Source organism: Schistocerca cancellata, chromosome 2 (assembly GCF_023864275.1).
Source record: "Schistocerca cancellata isolate TAMUIC-IGC-003103 chromosome 2, iqSchCanc2.1, whole genome shotgun sequence".
In the NCBI taxonomy this organism is placed as follows: domain Eukaryota; kingdom Metazoa; phylum Arthropoda; class Insecta; order Orthoptera; family Acrididae; genus Schistocerca; species Schistocerca cancellata.
This window is the reverse complement of record NC_064627.1, coordinates 824,318,416-824,340,962: the sequence shown is the minus strand read 5'-3', so window position 1 is coordinate 824,340,962 and position 22,547 is coordinate 824,318,416. Positions and strand designations below refer to the sequence as shown.

Sequence of the window (22,547 nt, the reverse complement as noted above, 5' to 3'; positions counted from 1 at the left end):
CATACATACAAAAACAGGAGAAATTGTAAACTATGTTCCTGAAAGTATCATTAACTGGTTTTTTGTGAATGGTTTCACTCTCAGTATCAAAAATTCTGCACATCTAGCGGTACTACACCAATGATAAGTGTAACACATGGTGAGGAAATAATAAATAGGCTAGAAACTTCAAAATGTTAAGGTGTCCATATGATGAGATTTGTACTCCTAAAACACATTAGTTCAGTCACTTTTGCACTCAGAATCACTAAAAATCTTGGGGAGGGACAAATCAGTTCGCTGACACATTTTGCGTATTTTCATTCAAAATGGAAATATATACTGGAATAATGTTCTGAGGTAACTCATCTTTAAGAAATAAAGTCTTCATTGCTCAGAAACATGCTATAAGAGTAGTAAGCTATGTGGTGTTCACCTATGATCATCATCTAGACATCTGTTTAATGGGTTTGGCATTTTGACTACTGTTTCACAGTATATTTATTCCCTTGCAAAGTTTGTTGTAAATAATCCACTGCATTTCAAAAGGATCAATGATGCACACAATTACAACACGGAAGAGAAAATGACATTCATTACTCCTCATTAACGTTGCCTTTAGCACAAAAAGGGGGTGCACAATGCTGCAACAAAAATTTTTGATCACTTACCAGTAATACAGAATGTGTGAGAGACAGAAAAGTAAAAATCTGAAAATTTGAAAAAAGTTTCTCCTTGACAACTCCTCCTATTCTGTAGAAGAATTTCTCTTACTGCATACATACAAACGAGGAAATGGGAATACCAAAGACCCATGTGGGGGACAAAAATGACAACAGGACTCAATTGGACTGCCTAACCTTTGCAGACGACATAGCAATAGTAAGTGAGATGGAAGAAGACGCAAAGACACAACTCGACATCTTAAGTATGGTAGCCAGAAAGGTGGGACTGAGGATTGCCTATGACAAGACAAAGACATTAAATACCACTGCAGACTGGGAAACACCGGAAGGCACTGTGCAAATGGTGGACAGATTTAAATACCTGGGAGAATTTATAACAGGAAGGAGCAGGAGCAAGGAGGGAACAACAGAGAGGATAAATAAGATGAGGTCAGCCTTCTGCATGACAAAAGAGATATACAATAAAAAGAATATATCCACAGAGGCAAAGACAAGCCACTACAAGGCAACAGTGAGGAATGCAGTATCATATGCTGCTGAGACAATTGCACTAGGAAAAAATGGGGCAGAACAACTAGAGAAAGAAGAGAGAAAAATACTGAGAAAAATACTAGGTCCCAAAAGAGGTGGATGCGAAGACCTGTGGAAGAATTGTACCGGAACATGAGAAAAATATCCAGGGAAATCAGACTCAAAAGGGCAATGTTTGCTGGACATGTAGTTAGGATGAGTATGGACAGAATGACGAAGACCGTGTGGGAAACAACGGGGAGGATAAGGGGAAAGACAGGAACCAAGTGGGTTGTTGAATTTCGGAAGGACTGGTTGGAATTGGGGATCAAGGTCGAAGGAAAGGAAAATTGGAGGAACAAATATACACCGACCAATATGCCAGAGATCAATGACAGAGAAGAATACAGGAAAAGATTAGAGTGTCACTAGAGGAGCCGACAGGAGAAACAGACAGCCGTAATGCAAGAAGAAGAAGAAGAAGAAGAAGAAGAAGATACAAAAGTATTAAAGTCTGCAAGCTTTCAGAACTAATGGCACCTACAACTGTCAGAAGCATTGAACGGGAAGGAAGAGGAGTGAAGGAAAAGGACTGGTGAGGTTTAGGAAAAGGGGTAGAGTGTGGAAAAGTCACCTAGAAATCCAGGTCAGGAGAGACTTACAGCACAGGATGAAAAGGAAAGACTTTCCTTCTGATCCCGCCCAATAAGTCTCCCCTGACCTGAGGTTTTGGCAACTTTTCTGAACTGTATCCCACCAGTCCTTTTCCTTCACCCTCTTCCTTCTCCTTCAATACTTCTACCAGAAAAAGGAGCCACCAGTTCCAAAAGTTTGCAAACTGTAACACCTTTATATGTTTATCATCACACCGCTGCTTGGTGAGTAGATTTTTATATCTAGACAACTACATTATATTTTCAAAAATTTATTATGTTTGCTGATATAACTAATTACCTTTTACAGCATTCACTTTTTCTAATATTTACATAGGCTAAAAGGTAAACAGAAGAAAGAGGTACACCCTCAAGTAAAATTAAGTGAAGGTACAGTAGTAAACATTAATTTATACACATTATTAATTTATACATGTTATTAATAATAACAACATTATTCTTATTACTCATAAAATATAAAACTAATTCCAATAGTCCATGTACAAATTACAACAGTTTGTAAAAGATATAACATAGAATTTAAGTTCCAAAATTCAAAGTGATAGTAATCCAAAATAAATATCACTTCAGATCTGGCAATAGCACAGCAACCAGCATGGCCACACAAGTTGGACAGACTTTGGCAGAGGAGCCAGATGGAGAATGTCTCATAGTGTAGGGTAGGGAAGCCTCAAAGTGTGTAAAGAAGTCAACCTTCCTAAGTAAGTAAACCTGCAACAAAAAATCTTTGTCTCCCCCAGGACAGGGTCTGGCTATGGGTCAATAACAAGACACTGTAAGAAGATTATATTGTGTATTACATACCTACAGCAAAAGCCTTGAATAATGACTGGCACACCCAGAACAAGACTTTGGTGGCAAAAGAGGACTAAAGACTTGGCAGAAGAAGCTGGGAATAAACAAACTATGTTAATGTCTGCAAAAATGAAAGAAATATCAGAAAAGGCTGTGACATTTAAGTATAATATTGTGCCACTACAAGAAGTGAGTTGCGCATGGAAAGAACACACAGATGATTATGTCTCAATATTTTCTGCTGTATAATGGCATAGTGAGAAGAACAGGATTTATAATTTCAAAACTGATAAGGAAAAGTCATTGGAATTTTGAACCAATAAATGAAAGACTGAGAATAGACAGGAAAACCACTGAAGGAGTAGAACAGTATACACCCCAACAGAAGAAATAGAATACTGATTTAAAGAGAAGTAGTAAGGCACAAAAATACAACCTACTCCTAGTTTTAAGAAACTTACAAATATCCTAAGCCCAGAAATAAGGTTTCTAATAAATGGCAGAAGACGCTTTATATTGGATAAGATAAATAATTGTAAGGTACAAACAGAACAAAAGTAATTAAAATTGGAGAAAAACTAGGAGAAAATAGGAAGGGTGGAAAAATCATACCAACATAATGGGTAGGGAAGATTTTTTTAAGGTGACACAGGAGTACAGACCTTAGGGATTTTGTAACTTTGGGAAAGATGGGAACAAATCTCCAGATGTCAAAAGTAGGCATTTTGCCTAAGATGATGGTGAAAGCAATCCCAAGGGGCATGGGGCATAAGTAGTATTGGAGGTAAGTAGTGTGAGTCTCATCTTAAGGCACACACTGGAATTGATAGTATACAAAATACCTCTATCAATAAAAGCAATACCATCAGGAAGAAAGTTAAGGATTTACTAATTAAACATGCTTTTTATTGCGTTGATGAATACCTGAAGGAGATACTGCCATATATTTTCTAATTTTAGTATATTAGAATAGACACTGAATCTCTTGTTACTCATGTTACTGTAGTCACTATTCTATGTCACATAATATGCATGCTGAACTTTCCTGCATATTTTAATCTATTCAGCTTCTTAGGTTATTGCTGTCAGTATCAAAAAGTCTGCTGTTGTTTATAAATATAATGTGTAAAAATGTAATTAATATCAGCTTCATATCACTGTGGTTACATGATATAAGCTTTCTGGGCTCCAAATAAATCAAAGTGGAAAGACAATATGATAAAACTCTCCCACAGACTCAGTTCAGCATTTTTTGCTCTGAGAATCATTTCAAAAGTAAGCTCCTCAGACAGTGCTATAGTGGCTTACTTTGGTTACTTCCAATCCTATGTACCTTATGGAATAGTCTTTTGAGCATAGTCCATATCAATTCAGGCAGGCTAGGAAAAAATCTTACCTTCATAGTCTCGGATGTTATTGAATTTAGCATATGTTAAAATGAAGGGCTAAGTAAGGAACACGTATTTTTTTGTTTTCTCCAAAAAAATTTCTGCTCCAAAATACAGCCCTCCAAAAATGACACTGTGAACACCATTTTGAAGACGCGAATTTTGGAAAAAAATTTAAAATGCTGTATCTCTGGAACAGTTTTAGATATATTTTTTAATGATAATTGCTTTATGATACAAAGAAATAATCCATTTGGGCTTATCTGTCGAAGTTCTTTTACTGTAGCGTTCTGAACCAACTTTTTATAATTTATGGAAAAAATTTTTTTTTTCAAAAATGCCAATCCATAAAATTTTGATTTTTTTCTGTTGATTAGTACCATTTAGTTCTACATTCCCAGAAAAGGACAGCTTCCACTTTTTGGTTGAACAGGTTTTACAAACAATTGAAATTTCTGCCATGCATAAAACCTTTTTTTATTACCACATTATCACATAACAGGCTCATAAAAATCAAAACCTAGCCTTATTTAACATAATTTTAGTTTTGAAAGATGAGTAAGAGACTCATTTTTCAAGCATTTTAAATGGTTCCAAAATGTACATGAAAGGTCCAAAGATTTAAAGGTTTCAATTTATGCAACTTCTGTGCACTCTTGTTTTGTACTGAAATCAGCCAGTCAATGAACTAAAAATGTGTTCCACTGCTTCAGTATCTTACCTTGATGTAGAGTGATGCCTTCCTGTTGAACCAATAGGAACTGGAGCACTTACAATCTCCAAAACATTGTGAACAGGAAGTGAGCACTGATGGCATTGTTGCTGTCCTTCAGCTGGAAACCTATATCCAGCAGCTGATCCATGTGGTAGCATAAAGTTCACTACAATTTCGTTTAACTCATAACTGATGTCTATAATCTCTGCAACTCACCAGTCACAGTCATACACACACGCCACAAACATCCTCATTCTCAGGTTGTGAATCTAAATATTATCCTGCTGTTTCTGAGGTGTTGGCCGAACGAACAAAATTTCTTCTTTCTTACTCTTTAAAGGGCTTGCAATTTGAGTTCATCCATCACTGAGTCCAAAATTGTGTTTTCTGAATTCCTTTCACAGGAGGAGTTTGGATCATTCTTCTTTTTCTGCTCACGGAATTCTTCAATTCCTTTTTGGACACAAGATTGTGGGCTGTGGACGTGTAAGATTTCACGACTCTCGTAAGATCCTCAGCATTCTGAATCACAGCTGTATTCGGTCAGGAAATTTTATGTTTTGTAGCATGGTGCTTCAACAGGCCTCCTAATCCATCACAACAACACCCATTCCTGTGACCAGCAGCACTGTATACTCAGTCAGTTGGCACAAGCGACTTACTCAATTCAAACAGCTGGTAATGATTTTTAAAATGACTAGGAGCACCATGAGAAATAATGATGATTTTCTCTGCCCCTGTTTGCAGTTGAAGAATTTAGTGCATTGCTAGCAAAGCATGTGCTAAGGCATGTTGTGTGTCCATCATTTATAACTGCAACACTTATGGTCTTGTTTTGAAAATATGTCAGTCCAGTAAAAATTGAAACCTGGTCATTACTCTAATGAAACCCTTGTACTTCTTGTGGGAGAACTACAGACCAGTTCTCAGCAGACTCACAGTGAAGCACTAAACATAGTTCTTCAGCCTGTACGCACGCTTTCACTTCTGCAATGTGTTGTTCTTGCAATTTCTTCAGATGCTCGTATGTTACCGCTTTCACTGACCAAGCATCAATGAAACTGTCAAAGGCAACAGTTTTCTTAATTAGTTTATTTTCCTCCCATGTTGCATACATAATTTCTGCAGAGTTATCGTCTACATTTTCCAGGCCAAGTGTCTGTAAAGACAGTCCTCCCTTTCCAGGGCAGTCACCACATTCTTGAAAAAACATGTCTCTCACTTTACGTCACAGACTACTAATGACTTCACATTCCCAACCAAGGAGTCATATGGCACATGCTCCAGTAAGTTCTCAAAGTTACCACACACAGTTCAAAATTTGTACACTAGACACATAAACAGACATCTCTAGGTTAGTGTGGAACTACCCACTTAGGTCATAGTGCATAAAATTTTGATCTTCCAATGTGTGAAGTTGTATAGTTGCTCTTATAAATTGCACAAATTTCTCGAATACTACGAGTCATGTACCTCTTCACTTTCACAACTTTTGACCTTCAAAGGTTACAGGTACACCATCTTTTTTGTTGGCACTCTGGTGAGAAAAGTCCCATTTATCTTCCAGATAAAATAGGGCTTCCAAAGACTCCTTTTACAGACCTCATATTTCTGGATTTGTCTAGCATGTACTTTGATACTGATGGAACGTGGTTAAAAATAGTTTTCTTTGAAAATGTCTCTGGAATAATAGTTAAAACTTGCACCTTTTCACTGTAGGATGCACAATATTCAACAGCTGAATTCTTATTTGTGAATGACATGACATAAAGGTGTTGTGGCGTGTGACGTCATTAAGGCGCGCGGAGTTTATGAGTTAGTTGTGTTTGTTGATGTTTTTGATGGCGCCGTGTGTGTGTGTGTGTGTGTGTGTGTGTGTGTGTGTGTGTGTGTGTGTGTGTCTCTACAGGATGACCGACATACTTTGCAGCACTGAAATTTTTTGGTGGCAAATAATTTTTTAGTGTATTTTTCTCAAGTTGTAATGTTTTGTGTATTTATTATGCATTGAATGTATTTTAATTTAGTTTTGAATTTTTGAGATGTTGTGGTTTTGGCTTCATTTTTAATAGTTGTAGGTGTTGGTAGGTCAAGGGAAATGACCGATTCTTGTTTTCGTAGTTTTATATGTAGGTATTGGTGTTATGGTATCGTCAACTGTGGTCAAGGAAAATGTCTAATTCCAATTTCCGTAGTTTTAACTATAGGTGTTGGTGTTTTGGTATCGTCAGATGCGGCTGACCTATACAGATCAAGGGAAGTGTCCGATTCCTCTAGATTTTTTTTTTTACTGTTATATTTAGCTTGTCCCCCCCCCCCCTCCCCCGCTCCAAATCCCTAATTTCCCACAGTGGGCCCATTAGTTTGATTTTATTTTAGGAGGGAGACATAATTGTCTTATTTACATGTATTGTCATGTTTGTTGTCATGTGTATGTAGTGACACTACAGGCGCCATATCGGAGACACTTAGAATAGTTATTTCCGCCATATTGATGATATCATGGGTCAAAGCAGATGGGTGGAATTCGGCATTGCCCATAGAGCTTATGACTCTATTTCACTGACCATGGTTTCATAGCAGGACTAACCCCTATCTCAGTGGTTGACTGATTCAGGGTATTTAATTCTTCCTGTATTGAAGCAAAATCTGCTGTTATTCTGTCAAAACATTTAGAACACAAAAAGTCATCATTGGATACATATTCACTTTGAAACAGAGTCTTCAAATGAGAACACGTATTCCCAACCTGAATGAGGTCATATATATATATATATATATATATATATATATATATATATATATATATATATATTTCCCACGTGGAATGTTTCCCTCTATTATATATATATATATATATATATATATATATATATATAATAGATGGAAACGTTCCACGTGGGAAAAATATATTTAAAAAGAAAGATGATGAGACTTACCAAACAAAAGCGCTGGCAGGTCGATAGACACACAGACAAACACAAACATACACACAAAATCTAGCTTTCGCAACCAATGGTTGCCTCGTCAGGAAAGAGGGAAGGAGAGGGAACTCTCCTTCCCTCTTTCCTGACGAGGCAACCATTGGTTGCGAAAGCTAGATTTTGTGTGTATGTTTGTGTTTGTCTGTGTGTCTATCGACCTGCCAGCGCTTTTGTTTGGTAAGTCTCATCATCTTTCTTTTTAAATATATATATATATATATATATATATATATATATATATATATATATACCTAAAAACAAAGATGATGTGACTTACCAAATGAAAGTGCTGGCAGGTTGACAGACACACATACGAACACAAACATACACACAAAATTCAAGCTTTCGCAACAAACTGTTGCCTCATCAGGAAAGAGGGAAGGAGAGGGAAAGACGAAAGGATGTGGGTTTTAAGGGAGAGGGTAAGGAGTTATTCCAGTCCCGGGAGCGGAAAGACTTACCTTAGGGGGAAAAAAGGACGGGTATACACTCGCAGACATATGTCTGCTTGTGTCTGTATATGTGTGGATGGATATGTGTGTGTGTGCGAGTGTATACCCGTCCTTTTTTCCCCCTAAGGTAAGTCTTTCCGCTCCCGGGACTGGAATGACTCCTTACCCTCTCCCTTAAAACCCACATCCTTTCGTCTTTCCCTCTCCTTCCCTCTTTCCTGATGAGGTAACAGTTTGTTGCGAAAGCTTGAATTTTGTGTGTATGTTTGTGTTCGTATGTGTGTCTGTCGACCTGCCAGCACTTTCATTTGGTAAGTCACATCATCTTTGTTTTTAGGTATATTTTTCCCTCGTGGAATGTTTCCTTCTATTATAACTATATATATATATATATATATATATATATATATATTATTCTTTTACGGAAACGCAAATAGTCAGCAGAATTCACTCTCCTGTGGCCCCAGTCAGAAGACATTTCACACAGTCCTTTTCACAAAACACACTGTAACTGTGCCAATTGGCAAATTCCTCATGAAAACACAGAACTCACTGGATGGTCTCAGATTTCTTACAAAGTTCTTCAGTAAACAAATTAGCACTGAATAACTACAAGACAGAAACCTGCACTGAACAACCGCAACAAAGAAACTGACAAGAAACTACAACAAAGTTTAAGAAATATCTGCAACAATGAAAGTGAAAAGAAGTAACTGCAACAAAGAAAGTGATGAGAAATAACTGCAAGAAATACAATAGAAATAAACATTGTAACAAAGAAATTAGTAAGAAAAATCTTCAGTGAAGACATACATTACGCTTGAATGTTATAAAAAAAATAATTTTTCTTAAAAAATAAAACTTGTCAAAGTGGAAGCTCTCCTTTTCATGGAATGTAGAACTATGGTACTAATCAACAGAAAAAAACTAAAAATTTTTATGGACTGGCATTTTTGGGGGAAAAAACAGAAATTATAAAAAAGTTCAGAATGTTATGGTAAAAGAACTTTGACAGATAAGTCCAAATGGAGGATTTCTTTGTAATCATATGGCAATTATCTTTAAAAATATATATATAGAACCGTTCCAGAGATACAGCATTTTAAAATATTTTCCAAAATTCACATCTTCAAAATGGTGTTTGCAGTGTTATCTTTGGAGGCCTGTATCTCGGGGCAGGAATTTTTATGGAGGGGGCAAAAAAAAAAAACCTGTTTCTTGTCCGAGACTATGAAGGTAACCCCCCCCCCCCCCCCCCCCGCGTCACCAGATGTGATACAGATGATTACGCTTTTGAGGTAAAACTAATAGTTGATTAAATTAAATTTTTATATTACAGAGAAAGTCTATACAAATCTTGTCACTGCTTAAAAAGTTATGTGTGCTTACCAAACCATCCAACGAACAGTACATATACAAATATGAGTGGATGACAAGAGCTGAACTTTGAGACCTGCAAACTAGCAGTGATTACCGCAGTTAAAGCACTTGCAAGTGTGGATCCCTCCATGTAAAATGAGCTATAGCTGTTGTGGTCTTCAGTCCAGAGCTAGTTTGATGCAGCTCTCCATGCTACTCTATCTTCTGCAAGCTGCTTCATCTCCCAGTACCTACTGCAACCTACATCCTTCTGAATCTGTTTAGTGTATTCATCTCTTGATCTCCCTCTACGATTTTTACCCTCCACACTGCCCTCCAATACTAAATTGGTGATCCATTGATGCCTCACAATATGCCCTACCAACCGATCCCTTCTTCTAGTCAAGTTGTGCCACAAAATTCTCTCCAATTCTATTCAATACCTCCTCATTAGTTATGTGATCTACCAGTCTAATATTCAGCATTCTTCTGTAGCTCCACATTTTGAAAGCTTCTATTCCCTTCTTGTCTGAACTATTGATCGTCCACATTTCACTTCCATACATGGCTACATTCCATACAAATACTTTCGGAAACGACTTCCTGGCACTTAAATCTATACTCGATGTTAACAAATTTCTCTTCTTCAGAAATGCTTTCCTTGCCATTGCCAGTCTACATTTTATATCCTCTCTAATAAGACCATCATCAGTTATTTTGCTCTCCAAATAGCAAAACTCATTTACTACTTTAAGCGTCTCATTTCTTAATCTAATTCCCTCAGCTTCACCCAATTTAATTCGATAACATTCCATTAGCCTCGTTTTGCTTTTTTTTATGTTCATCTTATATCCTCCCTTCAAGACACTATCCATTCCGTTCAACTGCTCTTCCAAGTCCTTTTCTGTCTCTGACAGAATTACACCGTCATCGGTGAACCTCAAAGTTTTTATTTCTTCTCCATGGATTTTAATACCAAATCCGAATTTTTCTTTTGTTTCCTTTACTGCTTGCTCAAGATACAGATTGAATAACATCGGGGATAGGCTATAACCCTGCCTCACTCCCTTCCCAACCACTGCTTCCCTTTCATGCCCCTCGACTCTCATAACTGCCATCTGCTTTCTGTACAAATTGTAAATAGCATTTCGTTCCCTGTATTTTATCCCTGCCACCTCCAGAATTTGAAAGAGAGTATTCCAGTCAATATTGCCAAAAGCTTTATCTAAGTCTACAAATGCTAGAAACATAGGTTTACCTTTCCTTAATCTATTTTCTAAGATAAGTCATAGGGTCAGTATTGTCTCACATGTTCCAACATTTCTACAGAATCCAAACTGATCTTCCCCAAGGTCGTCTGTAAAGAATTTGCGTTAGTATTTTGTAGCTGTGACTTATTAAACTGATAGTTCGGTAATTTTCACATCTGTCACTTGTTTTCTTTGGAACTGGAATTATTATATTCTTCTTGAAGTCCGAGGGTATTTCACCTGTCTCATACGTCTTGCTCCCTAGATGGTAGTTTTGTTAGGCCTGGTTCTCCCAAGGCTGTCAGTAGTTTTAATGGAATGTTGTCTACTCCCAGAGCCTTGTCTCAACTTAGATCTTTTAGTGCTCTGTCAAACTCTTCACACAGTATCATATCTCCTATTTCACCTTCATCCACATCCTCATCCATTTCCATATTGTCCTCAAGAACATCACTCTTGTACAGACGCTCTATATACTCCTTCCACCTTTCTGCTTTCCCATCTTTGCTTAGAAGTGGCTTTCCATCTGGGCTCTTGATATTCAGGCAAGTGGTTCTCTTTTCTCCAAAAGTCTTTAATTTGCCTGTAGGCAGTATCTATCTTACCCCTAGCAATATGTGCCTCTACATCCTTACATTTGTCCTCTAACCATCCCTGCTTAGCCATTTTGCACTTCCTGTCGATCTCAGTTTTGAGACGTTTGTAATCCTTTTTGCCTGCTTCATTTACTGCATTTTTGTATTTTCTCTTTTCATCAAGTAAATGCAATATCTCTTCTGTTACCCAAGGATTTCTATTAGTCCTCGTCTTTTTACCTACTTGATACTCTGCTGCCTTCACTACTTCATCCCTCAAAGCTACCCATTCTTCTTCTACAGTACTTCTTTCCCCCATTCCTGTCAATTGTTCCCAAATGCTCTCCCTTAAACTCTCTAAAACATCTGGTTCTTTCAGTTTATCCAGGTCCCATCTCCTCAAATTCCCACCTTTCTGCAGTTTTAATCTACAGATCATGACCAACAGATTGTGGTCAGAGTCCACATCTGCCCCTGGATACGTCTTACAATTTAAAACCTGGTTCCTGAATCTCTGACTTACCATTATATAATCTATCTGATATCTTCCAGTATCTCCAGGATTCTTCCATGTATACAACCTTCTTTCATGATTCTTGAACCAAGTGTTAGCTATGATTAAGTTATGCTCTGTGCAAAATTCTACCCGACGGCTTCCTCTTTCATTTCTTACCCCCAATCCACATTTACCTACTATGTTTCCTTCTCTCCCTTTTCCTACTCTTGAAAACCAGTCACCCATGACTACTAAATTTTCATCTCCCTTCACTAACTGAATAATTTATTTTATCTCATCATACATTTCATCAATTTCTTCATCATCTGCAGAGCTAGTTGGCATATAAAATTGTACTACTGAGGTAGGCATGGGCTTTGTGTCTATCTTGGCCACAATAATACGTTCACTATGCTGTTTGTAGTAGCTTACCCACATTCCTACTTTTTTTTATTCATTATTAAACCTACTCCTGCATTACCCCTATTTGATTTTGTTTTTATAGCCCTGTATTCACCTGACCAAAAGTCTTGTTCCTCCTGCCACCGAACTTCACTAATTCCTACTATATCTAACTTTAGCCTATCCATTTCCCTTTTTAAATTTCCTACCCTACCTGCCCGATTAAGGCACCTGACATTCCACGCTCCGATCCGCAGAACGCCAGGTTTCTTTCTCCTGATAACAATGGTCTCCTAAGTAGTCCCCGTCCGGAGATCCGAATGGGGGACTATTTTACCTCCGGAATATTTTACCCAAGAGGACGTGATCATCATTTAACCATACAGCAAAGCTGCATGCCCTCGGGAAAAATTACGTCTGTAGTTTCCCCTTTCTTTCAGCCGTTCGCAGTACCAGCACAGCAAGCCCATTTTGGTTAGTGTTACACGGCCAGATCAGTCAATCATCCAGACTGTTGCCCCTGCAACTACTGACAAGGCTACGGCCACTCTTCAGGAACCACACGTTTGTCTGGCATCTCAACAGATACCCCTCCGTTGTGGTTGCACCTACAGATGGCTATCTGTATAGCTGGGGCACGCAAGCCTCCCCACCAATGGCAAGGTCCATGGTTCATTGGGAAGAGGAGGGGGGGGGGGGAAGGGGGGGGTGGGAAATGAGCTGTAACAACTCATATTCAAAAAATTGTGAGCCACTTTGATATCATTTCTTATAATGGACTAGCTGTGATGGATATAGTGTTGGCAGGTGTTTGTTTGTTTATATTTTTCAGTTTCGTGTTACACTTATATCACTGAACACACTTTTTGTGCGTGAGGTACGCTCCTTGTAAAATGGTACATGCCCCCCCCCCCCCCCCAAAAAAAAAAATAAAAAAAATAAAAAATAACATACCAAGCAAGGAAGCTACGGAAGAGTTAATGCACTGTACTTCAGTTTGGGAGCACTGGGGTCCGTACTCTGTCTGGCTATCCTGACTTGAGTTTTCCATAAATGCAGTGACAGTTGAAATGATAAGGCCATGGCCAACTTTCTGCACTATACTCGCCTAATGCTATCCTAGTCTGTATTTGTTTCATACATGTGTATATTATTTCTGTAATGCATGTGACAAGTTCTATACTATTGTGCCAAGTGGTCAAAGGATGAATACAAAAATAAATAAATGTAGGTACGTAAACTATACCCAACATTCACAACAAGATAATTTTCATCAAGCTGAAGCAAAAACATTGTATAAATTTTTTTTTTTTTTTTTAGTAAGCAAGTCTGGAATACAGACAAGGCAGTGAATACCTTCACAATTATTAAAAGATAAAACAACTGTACACTATTCAGAAGAAACTAATAAAACGTCTCTAAACAATCTAGATGGCTGTGTGGTGATCTGCTCTTTCTATGTTCGAATTACCACATTCTGGTTACCAAAGAAAGGACGACAGCATTTATGCCTATTAAGTAACTCAATGTATGATCGACCAGGATGAAATGGCAACCTTATATTTCAATGTATCTGTTTCCTGTACTAATTTGCAAATCGTGTAATTACAGTACTCACATGGGTTTCGCCATCAAAATTTATATGGGAAGCACAAGAACACACAGGCCCACTATGGCAGCACGTACTGTAGTCTTCCTGACCAAGAATTTCGGATATCACTGTGAGCAAGAACAGCCAGATGATTGCAGCTTTCTTCATTTTTCCTTGTTTGACAGGGGTGTCACTTCACTGCTTCAAGTACACAGCTTCATTTCTAGCAAATACGACAGCGCATGGCATGTTGCAGAAAGCAAACTTTCCCTAAACATACATAAGTCACTTTCATGTAAATAACTTTAACTGTTCTAATGTTTATAAACGACTAGCATCGAACACTCAATACGACGTTCGCTTCCACAATGCGATTTGCCAATGACAGCGACATAAACAATCTCTCATCGTGTAATGTTGCCAACGTTTGAAATAAAATTTGTATTTTGCGTTTCACAGTAGCAGTGACACTGTTAGAAATAAACTGTGGCCACTAGTAAGGAAAATATTAATGTTTTGACATATACATGGAAAGATATTAAGTCAGAAGGATTTAGGACTGGCACGATTCTACTACTGCTATATTACGAGCAATGAAACTTGGTTAGGCTGAAATCGATCGAATGGCGCGAACGTATAAAAGGACTACGCTACAAGTCAGTCTGTTAACACAACTTTAATTTGACATTAACATTCTTTGGCATCAGCAACTGACAACATATTATCACCTTTCAACTCAACCTAGATCTTCGGCTACGCTACAAATCAGTCTGTCACCAAACGACCTCTTTCAGCCGAACACCAGTTCTACTGTATTGGTACTCATTTTGGCGACTCATCTTTACTTATTTAGTTATCAGATTCTGTGCGTCCATGCGGAAAAACTATTTGGAACGGAAGGAGGCAGTAGGACCTACATTGTTACAGAATGGCGATTCAAAACTTTATAAACAAAGGATTAATGAAACACGAAGAAACAGAGCGTATACGAATAAACGAAGTGTTCTCAACTACCGAAAGGAACTTCTGCACGGAATAGAAGAGTGTGCCTTAAGGAAACCTTTCAACTTGGATTCGAATATTTCCGGTTTATCATTAAATTTTTCCAGTTCTCCTGGTAGCCTATTGGAAACGCAAACTTCGGAATAATGCACACATTTCAGTATAATGCTTAAGAAAGTGTTAATAATAACGGACGCCACAATGAAACGTATTGTTTGATAAACCTGGAAGTTCACGTTACGTTAGGAATTAGAAAATGGGAATAGTGCAATCTGGGTAATAAATCTTTACCGTTGAGTGGCCCTGGTATCGATGCTCAGTCAAGAGGGCGTTGTGGGCCAGTGAACAATGCACTGTTGCCGTGAAGCCCGTTTACAAAAACAATATCTACGTGGCCTCGCAGCATGTTATTTCGTGTTCATTAGAAACTCGTACGTCATTCCCCAGTCATGTCGGCACATGCTATCAAAGTATGTGTACAGAACTCTGAGGAAACGGGTAATACGGTGCGAAAGACATGTCGAAGAGAAAAACTCATGTGCGCGCCAGAGAATGACGCAGGAGTGGAAGAAGTGTTCAGTCGAAGTCCCAGGAGTATTGCATGTAAGCATGCACTGCAAATTGTCGTACTGGATCGCAGTGTACGGCGAACATTGCACAACTAACTGCTACACCACCCACACAAAATTCAGACAATACAAAAAATAAATGCAGACGACCTCCCCGTGAGACCATGCACTTTTCGGGAGTTGTTGGAACTCATGAACGATAACATAGGCCTGGGCAAAAATCTGGCCATGAGTGGTGAGGACAATTTGTGTGTGTCTAGTTATGTTAACAAGCAGAACTTTATATGTTGGTCACATGAAAATCCTGAAATGTTTCAAGAAATGCCACTTCACAGTCAGAAAGTGGCTGTGTGGTGTGGCATATCGTTATTTGGAACCTCTGATTGTAATACATAATATTAGTGTCACATGTCGAAACGTTTTGTAGAGCGAAAGCTTGCTGATCTTCCCGTAACTGCGAACACATTCTTCCAACAAGAAGGGGCCAGGTGTTACACCTGACAGCATTCCATTAACATATTAAAGAACGCTTTCCTGGCCTTTCATCTCCAAGACAGGGGACATTTCATGGCCTCCAAGGTTCCTCATCTTTCAGCATGTGATTTCTTCCTTTGAGCTCATTTGAAATCTCAGATCTTCCGGTCTGTCCCACCACATACCACCCAGAAGGATCAAATTTAGTAGTAATTTAGTCGAATTCAAATGCTAGTCCTGCAAGATGTGATGTCTAACTTTCGTAAAGGACTTGAAATGAGTTTGAAGGAAAATAGTGACCCAAGTGATGTAGTGCAGCAGCAGCAGTACTACTAGTAGTAGTAGTAGTTTTATTTACCTGTAGATCACTTTGACAAGAATATTGGACATATCTTGGTACTACAAATTAAGAACAACAAAAACAATGGATCCAGAATAAGATTTTCACTCTGTAGCGGACTGTGCGCTGATATGAAACTTCCTGGCAGATTAAAACTGTGTGCCCGACCGAGAGCACTTGGTAGAGCACTGGCCCGCGAAAGGCAATGGTCCCGAGTTCGAGTCTCGGTCGGGCACACAGTTTTAATCTGCCAGGAAGTTTCAAAAATAATGGAGTTTATGTGTACTGGTACTTTCATACTCAGATGTCTTCTTTGACAGGGTTGGTGTAGGTAGTTGGATGCAGACCCATTGTAGGAATCATAACAGCATTTGCCTGAGGAAATGTAGGAACACCTAAGCCAGGATGGCCAGATGAAGACTGAAGTTTCCACTCTCCAGAATACAAGACAAGTCTGTTTCAAACAATGCTAATTCATTTGGTTTAGCCTATCCCTAATGTACAGTAGTGTTTTGTGAAGAAGTTATTTAATAACATAAAAGGCGAGTGATGCACTTTTATTAATTTCTCACACTCAGACACTACACACTGCACACGGTAACACATATTGTTTCATAATGTAGCACTACACACACTATCACCTGATGTCAGGATCATAGCGACAATGTTTGGTTTTCATTTTGTCCTGCAGCTGCCCGTTTTGTACCCTGAAAAGCTGAGTCAGCATCCGTCTGTAATGACTGATCCCAGAAAGAGAATAATGGGTTATTATCATACAACAAATAGCTTTGGGAGTAAGTTTTTCCAGGAAAATACAAAAAGAAGGAAAAACACGGTGTGAAACTGCGACAGATATATGGAATGATAGATATTTCGCTATTGTTATTGTAATTTATTTGTGTTACATTTTATATCAAACCCATACCTTCGTTATCTAAGTAATCCTTCATGAAATAAAATATACATTTTAACTTCCTTTTCAAACAGTTCGTTTTAGAAATCTCTTTAATCTACCTGGTCAATTTATTGCGTAGTTTTGTTCCTAGGCAGAAAGGGATGTTTTGGGTTTTATGTTTATTGTCTCTTGGTAAATGTAAATTCCATCTAGATCTTGTTCCATGGTCATGGTCAGAGGTGTTTGTGCATTAATTATAATCAATGTTATTTTTGTTGTAACAACTGAGTGGTAAATGTACCCACATAGTCTAGTTAAAGTCCAAGTGTTCTGAACAGATCTACATAATGAGCGCTACTACTATCTTTGATTATTGTTGCCGGCCGGTGTGGCCGTGCGGTTCTATGCGCTTCAGTCTGGAACCGCGTGACCGCTACGGTCGCAGGTTCGAATCCTGCCTCGGGTGATGTGTGTGATGTCCTTAGGTTAGTTAGGTTTAAGTAGTTCTAAGTTCTAGGGGACTGATGACCACAGATGTTAAGTCCCATAGTGCTCAGAGCCATTTGAACCAATTTGCTTATTGTTTTCATGGCACTTTTCTGTGGCTTGAAAACTGTACTTCTGTTTTGTGCATTTATGCTCCAGAAAAGAATTTTGTAACTAGGAACTAAGTGTAAGTATGACTAGTGTTTAGCTAAAAGACAGCGGCTGTTTTTATACACTGATGAGAAGACCCTAAGGACTACTGATGAGATTCTGTTTGCAAGGAACTTTCCTCACAACATTCACTATGTGATCGTTCCAGTTCACGTCAATAGTAGTTAAATCACTAAGTATTCACTTGAATCGAACGCCTTCAGATTTGTGTGATTTATCGTGTTACCTTGGAGAAATTCTTTTAGTACTCATGTGGATGACTTCACACATTTCATTATTTAGAGTCAACTGCCACTTTTCGCCCCATGAAGATATCTTTTCTAAATCGTATTGCAACTGGTTTAGATCATCTGTTACCTTTACAAGACGATAAATGACAGCATCATCTACAAACAATTCAACGGAGCTGCTCAGATTGTCTCCAAAAACCCTTATGTACATCAAGAAAAGCAGCGGCTCTATAACACATCCTTGGGGTATGCCAGAAGCTGTTGTGACTCCCACTCTCTCCACACCATTCCCCTCCCCCCCCCCCCTAGAAACCTACAGGAATTGATCAAGGTCACCCAGAGGGAAACCACCACCCCCTAACGGGCATTAGGGCTGATACTCGTGGGAACCCCTTCCCTCAGCCCCTCAGCCAATGTGAGCACAATACAATAGTGGAAACAAAATAGACCAATAGTAATCCAGCTCTCCCTTCCCCTCTCTTTATTATATTATGAACTCAGCAGCCTGAATCTCCATCCTGAGCCTCCCCTCCTCCTCCCCCCTCATTCAAGGTCTAAGCTTCATAGTGAAGGAATGCTGTAGTGCCAGTAGCATCAACAGGAACCAGCCAGTGCCCCAGGGCACAAGAGGAATAAGACTGTTAGACGTGAAAGTAACTATTTAATCCTACTACTACTACTGCTACTACTACTACTACTAATAATAATAATGTAATAATTATAGTTATTACTATTGTTAATAACAAATATAATTTCAAATATGTACTTACGAACTGTTATTTTGCCAGCAGGGCAACATTCCCCTGAACTGATGGTAGCGGAATTGTTGGATGAGGGTACCCACATTCTACTGGCCACACTGCCGCAGCAGGAGTCTGCAGATCGGCTTCCCAGGGGCGGTGGCAGGGTTCAAAATGGCTCTGAGCACTATGGGACTTAACATCTGAGGTCATCAGTCCCCTAGAACTCAGAACTACTTAAACCTAACTAACCTAAGGACGTCACACACACCCATGCCCGAGGCAGGAGTCGAACCTGCGACCGTAGCGGTCGCGCGGTTCCAGACTGTAGCGCCTAGAACCGCTCGGCCACCCCGGCCGGCGGCGATGGCAAGGGGGAGGGGGTTATAGCCCCCACCCTCAATGGAGTATCATATTACACTGTTGCACTGGATAAAATGACTTCAGAAATCAGCAAAAATATTACTTCAACAGATTTAATTTTTTTTTTTTTAATAATTCTTTAGCAATATAGGTTGCAATGTATTTCAAACATTTTAACAAAAGCATAAGAGCGGCAAATAGCTTACTATCTAAACCAATAAATATCATTTAACTTAAAATGGGCGTCTTGTTATTTATTAATATACACTGGATGTATATTAATGTACGAGTACCGTTTCCAATAATCAAGAAAGCTAAATATGCCGGGTATGCCTACCAACACTCATTTTGCTGACCCCAGACAAAAACTTGGAAATCGCCGGACATCTGGGTCAAATCGTATTATTTTACCGCACACACACATTCTGTAGACACGTTTTTACCCTGAACTCCAAAACAGTTACCAAAAACTACTTTAAACAACACCAAATTTCACCAATTTGTCGGTTCAGGACCCCATCTCTCCTTTTGTTAAGCGATATTCCATTGCCCCGCTCCCCTCTGCTCCCTGCCCCCCTTGACCGACTTCTAGAATCGCCCCTGGAGCTTCCCGATTTATCAGACGTGGTATCTTTCCACTGTACTGCAGCAGCAATAGCTGGCACAGATTGCAGAACACCAGGCGAGTCCCCCATCAAGAGCACTACTGTTCGTAATCACATATAACGTTACTGCAAGCGGATCTAGATGAGCAAATGTGCATTTATCACCGGACAATGACTTTTAAATTGTTATTGAAGTTGAAAAAGCAGGACGCATTGGTAGCAGAGTTCAGTATTAACGGTACGAGTGGAAATATTGATGTAGTATAATGGGTTATGTGAAGAATAAGATGACAGGAGAGTATGATCAGTCCCATACACCAATTGACATTCAAAAGTCTCAATAGTTGACATGTACGACGAGGCCATGTTAGAATTAGGTTCGTGGGATACAAGCATATACTTGAAATATCCAAATGTTGTGAAATTAGATGATATGTATTGTGCAATATCGATCGCTACAGGAAGTTTGTATCATTGGCAGTTGCGTGTAAGAGCTGCATACTATCTATGGGTTTGTACACAATGTGAGCAAAAATAGTGTCACTGGCTGGTTCAAATGGCTCTGAGCACTATGGGACTTAATATCTGAGGTCATCAGTCCCCTAGAACTTACCTTAGGACAGCACACACATCCATGCCCGAGGCAGGATTCGAACCTGCGACCGTATCGGTCGCGCGGTTCCAGACTGAAGCGCCTAGAACCGCTCGGCCACACCGCCCGGCAATAGTGTTACTAGGAATAAGTGGAACCGTGTATAAATGCCTGTATACCCCCTGTGCCAGAGGGTATAACTGTAGAACGTGTAAAGACTGTAAAGGGTGAGTTTACAGACAGAACTCCTGTGTGGGAGATGCAGCCTATCAGCTTGAATGCCGTACGGGCTGAATTTAAAGCCCATAGATAGCACTATTTTCAAAATTTTGCGCTGCTACCATGTATTGTACCTAAAAACTAATAAAGAACTGTGTGTTTTTGTTAAATATTTGTTTCAGTCATGGAGCCTTACACATGTTCCATCCATCAGTCTATTAAAATGAATATATAGCTTCTTACCAGGAGTCAGAGCACTCAGCCAATCGCAGTAGCGCATGTGTCCGAATTATTTAGTGTTGCTATTGAAGTACCCCTCCCCGCATTTTCATCTTTTATAACTGGGACACCTGAGTGAGCTGCACAGGGAGAGAAGGCACCTGTGCCTATTTGTTAATAAAAAAATACGTTAAGTCATATAATTCGAAATCTATTGGCTAATAACAATTTAATATTTCGTCATTGGAGATACAAGCAGAGACTACACCCAAGCTGATACGTTAGAACATCAACCCACCCCAATTTTACATATTTTTCTCCCATTTTCGTATTTTCTCCGTTTTTTCCACAATTTACGTATTTTTCTGCATTTTTCCAAAATTTCTCTTGACCTATCAGAAATGAGATCCCCCTCCCCTTCCCCCTCGCCGCACACAAATGAGACTGACCAATAGCCGCAGCGCTGCAAAGTTAAATTGTTCCTACATACAAAGTCACAGCATCTCTCCCGCTTTATGGCAAAAAAAGATGCTGTCTGAGAGAAGAGCAGAATTTGCACATTGTCTGCTGATAAACCGCGACTCCAAAGATAACAATTAACCTACCACCATGTGGTTTCCAATTGCGACCATTACATACATACAATGACTGCTGAAAAAAATGGGCTGCACATACCTGATAATAGTACAATTACTTCCATATTTATGATGAGATGTTGCATGCGTCTGCCAGGCCAGTGGCCGTCTCGCCGACACCGCCAATGCAAAGTCTGCAGCAGTCCTGGTAATAGTGACCAACTGCAGCTGTCCATCACCTCTCTGTATGTGCGGTTGCCAGTCCTGGGGAGCAGTTGTCTCATTGGCTCTCTAAGTAACCACGAGAAAAAACAGCTTACGAAATCGATAAAGGGGGGGGTGGGGGGGGGGGGGGGGGGGCGATCCCCAACCTTTATAAGTCATTAGCAGCAATAGTTCAGAATTTCTTCCAGTGGCTCACAACGCGAGCAAAAGTTTTCACTAGAGAACCTGTGCCGCCTCTTTAAGAGGGCCACCAGATGAAAGAATCCATGCCTCTCGAAAGGCAGTATGAATATGACATTAACAAATGTTCTAAAATGATACATAAGAGAAATTAGAGGTCAATAGACATGTCCCTCTCTATCACCATTATTGTGAGATGCACAAGGTACCATACTGAGTATGTTTGTTTTTGGAAGGGAGACATCATTTTCCTGTGATCCTCTTGCAAACAATAAGTGACCTAGAGTTCCGATGAGCATTTAAAAAACACAATGAACCTGTGTCTAATATATGTTCAGAAATACACACATGTAAGCACCAGATTGCCAGTAAAATTGATTTCTACCGAAGTACTTCTCACGATAATTATAGCCCACATAATCCAACCTCATAACTGTCTCAGACTATCGATCAAAGCACGTAGTTTGATAACACTAGACGAAAATCCTGAACATATTATGTATGTGAAAAATAATTATGGATTCGAAGGCCAGTCATAGATGTTTATTCACAACACCATACTGACATTAGCACTGCTTGATGGAACCATAACACTTACGGAAAGGCTATGTTTCTGCCAGTTATAACTGTGAGCACATAACAAAGCATGCATTCCAGTGTTGGTGCCATTAGGAAGTGACAAGGGCAGACGAAATGATTTCAGTGATCCATATTAGATCAGCTACGAAATAACCTCTAGTATAGCTGTTTTTGTGGAATCGATTTCTGTGTTAAAACTGTAGGCATATGGCACACAGTTTAATAAA

The 22,547-nt window shown here is 39.2% G+C and overlaps 1 protein-coding gene across 1 annotated transcript in view; it reads right to left on the bottom strand.

The window, feature by feature from the left end:
* The window catches only part of LOC126162708 (uncharacterized), a 157,316-nt gene extending 143,093 nt beyond the window's left edge, over positions 1 to 14,223 (bottom strand). The window contains exon 1 of the mRNA XM_049919367.1: positions 13,884 to 14,223. Coding sequence (XP_049775324.1) covers positions 13,884 to 14,024 — 141 coding nt within the window. The 5' untranslated portion in view covers positions 14,025 to 14,223. The remainder of the gene's footprint in view (positions 1 to 13,883) is intronic.
* Positions 14,224 to 22,547: the final 8,324 nt, after the last annotated feature.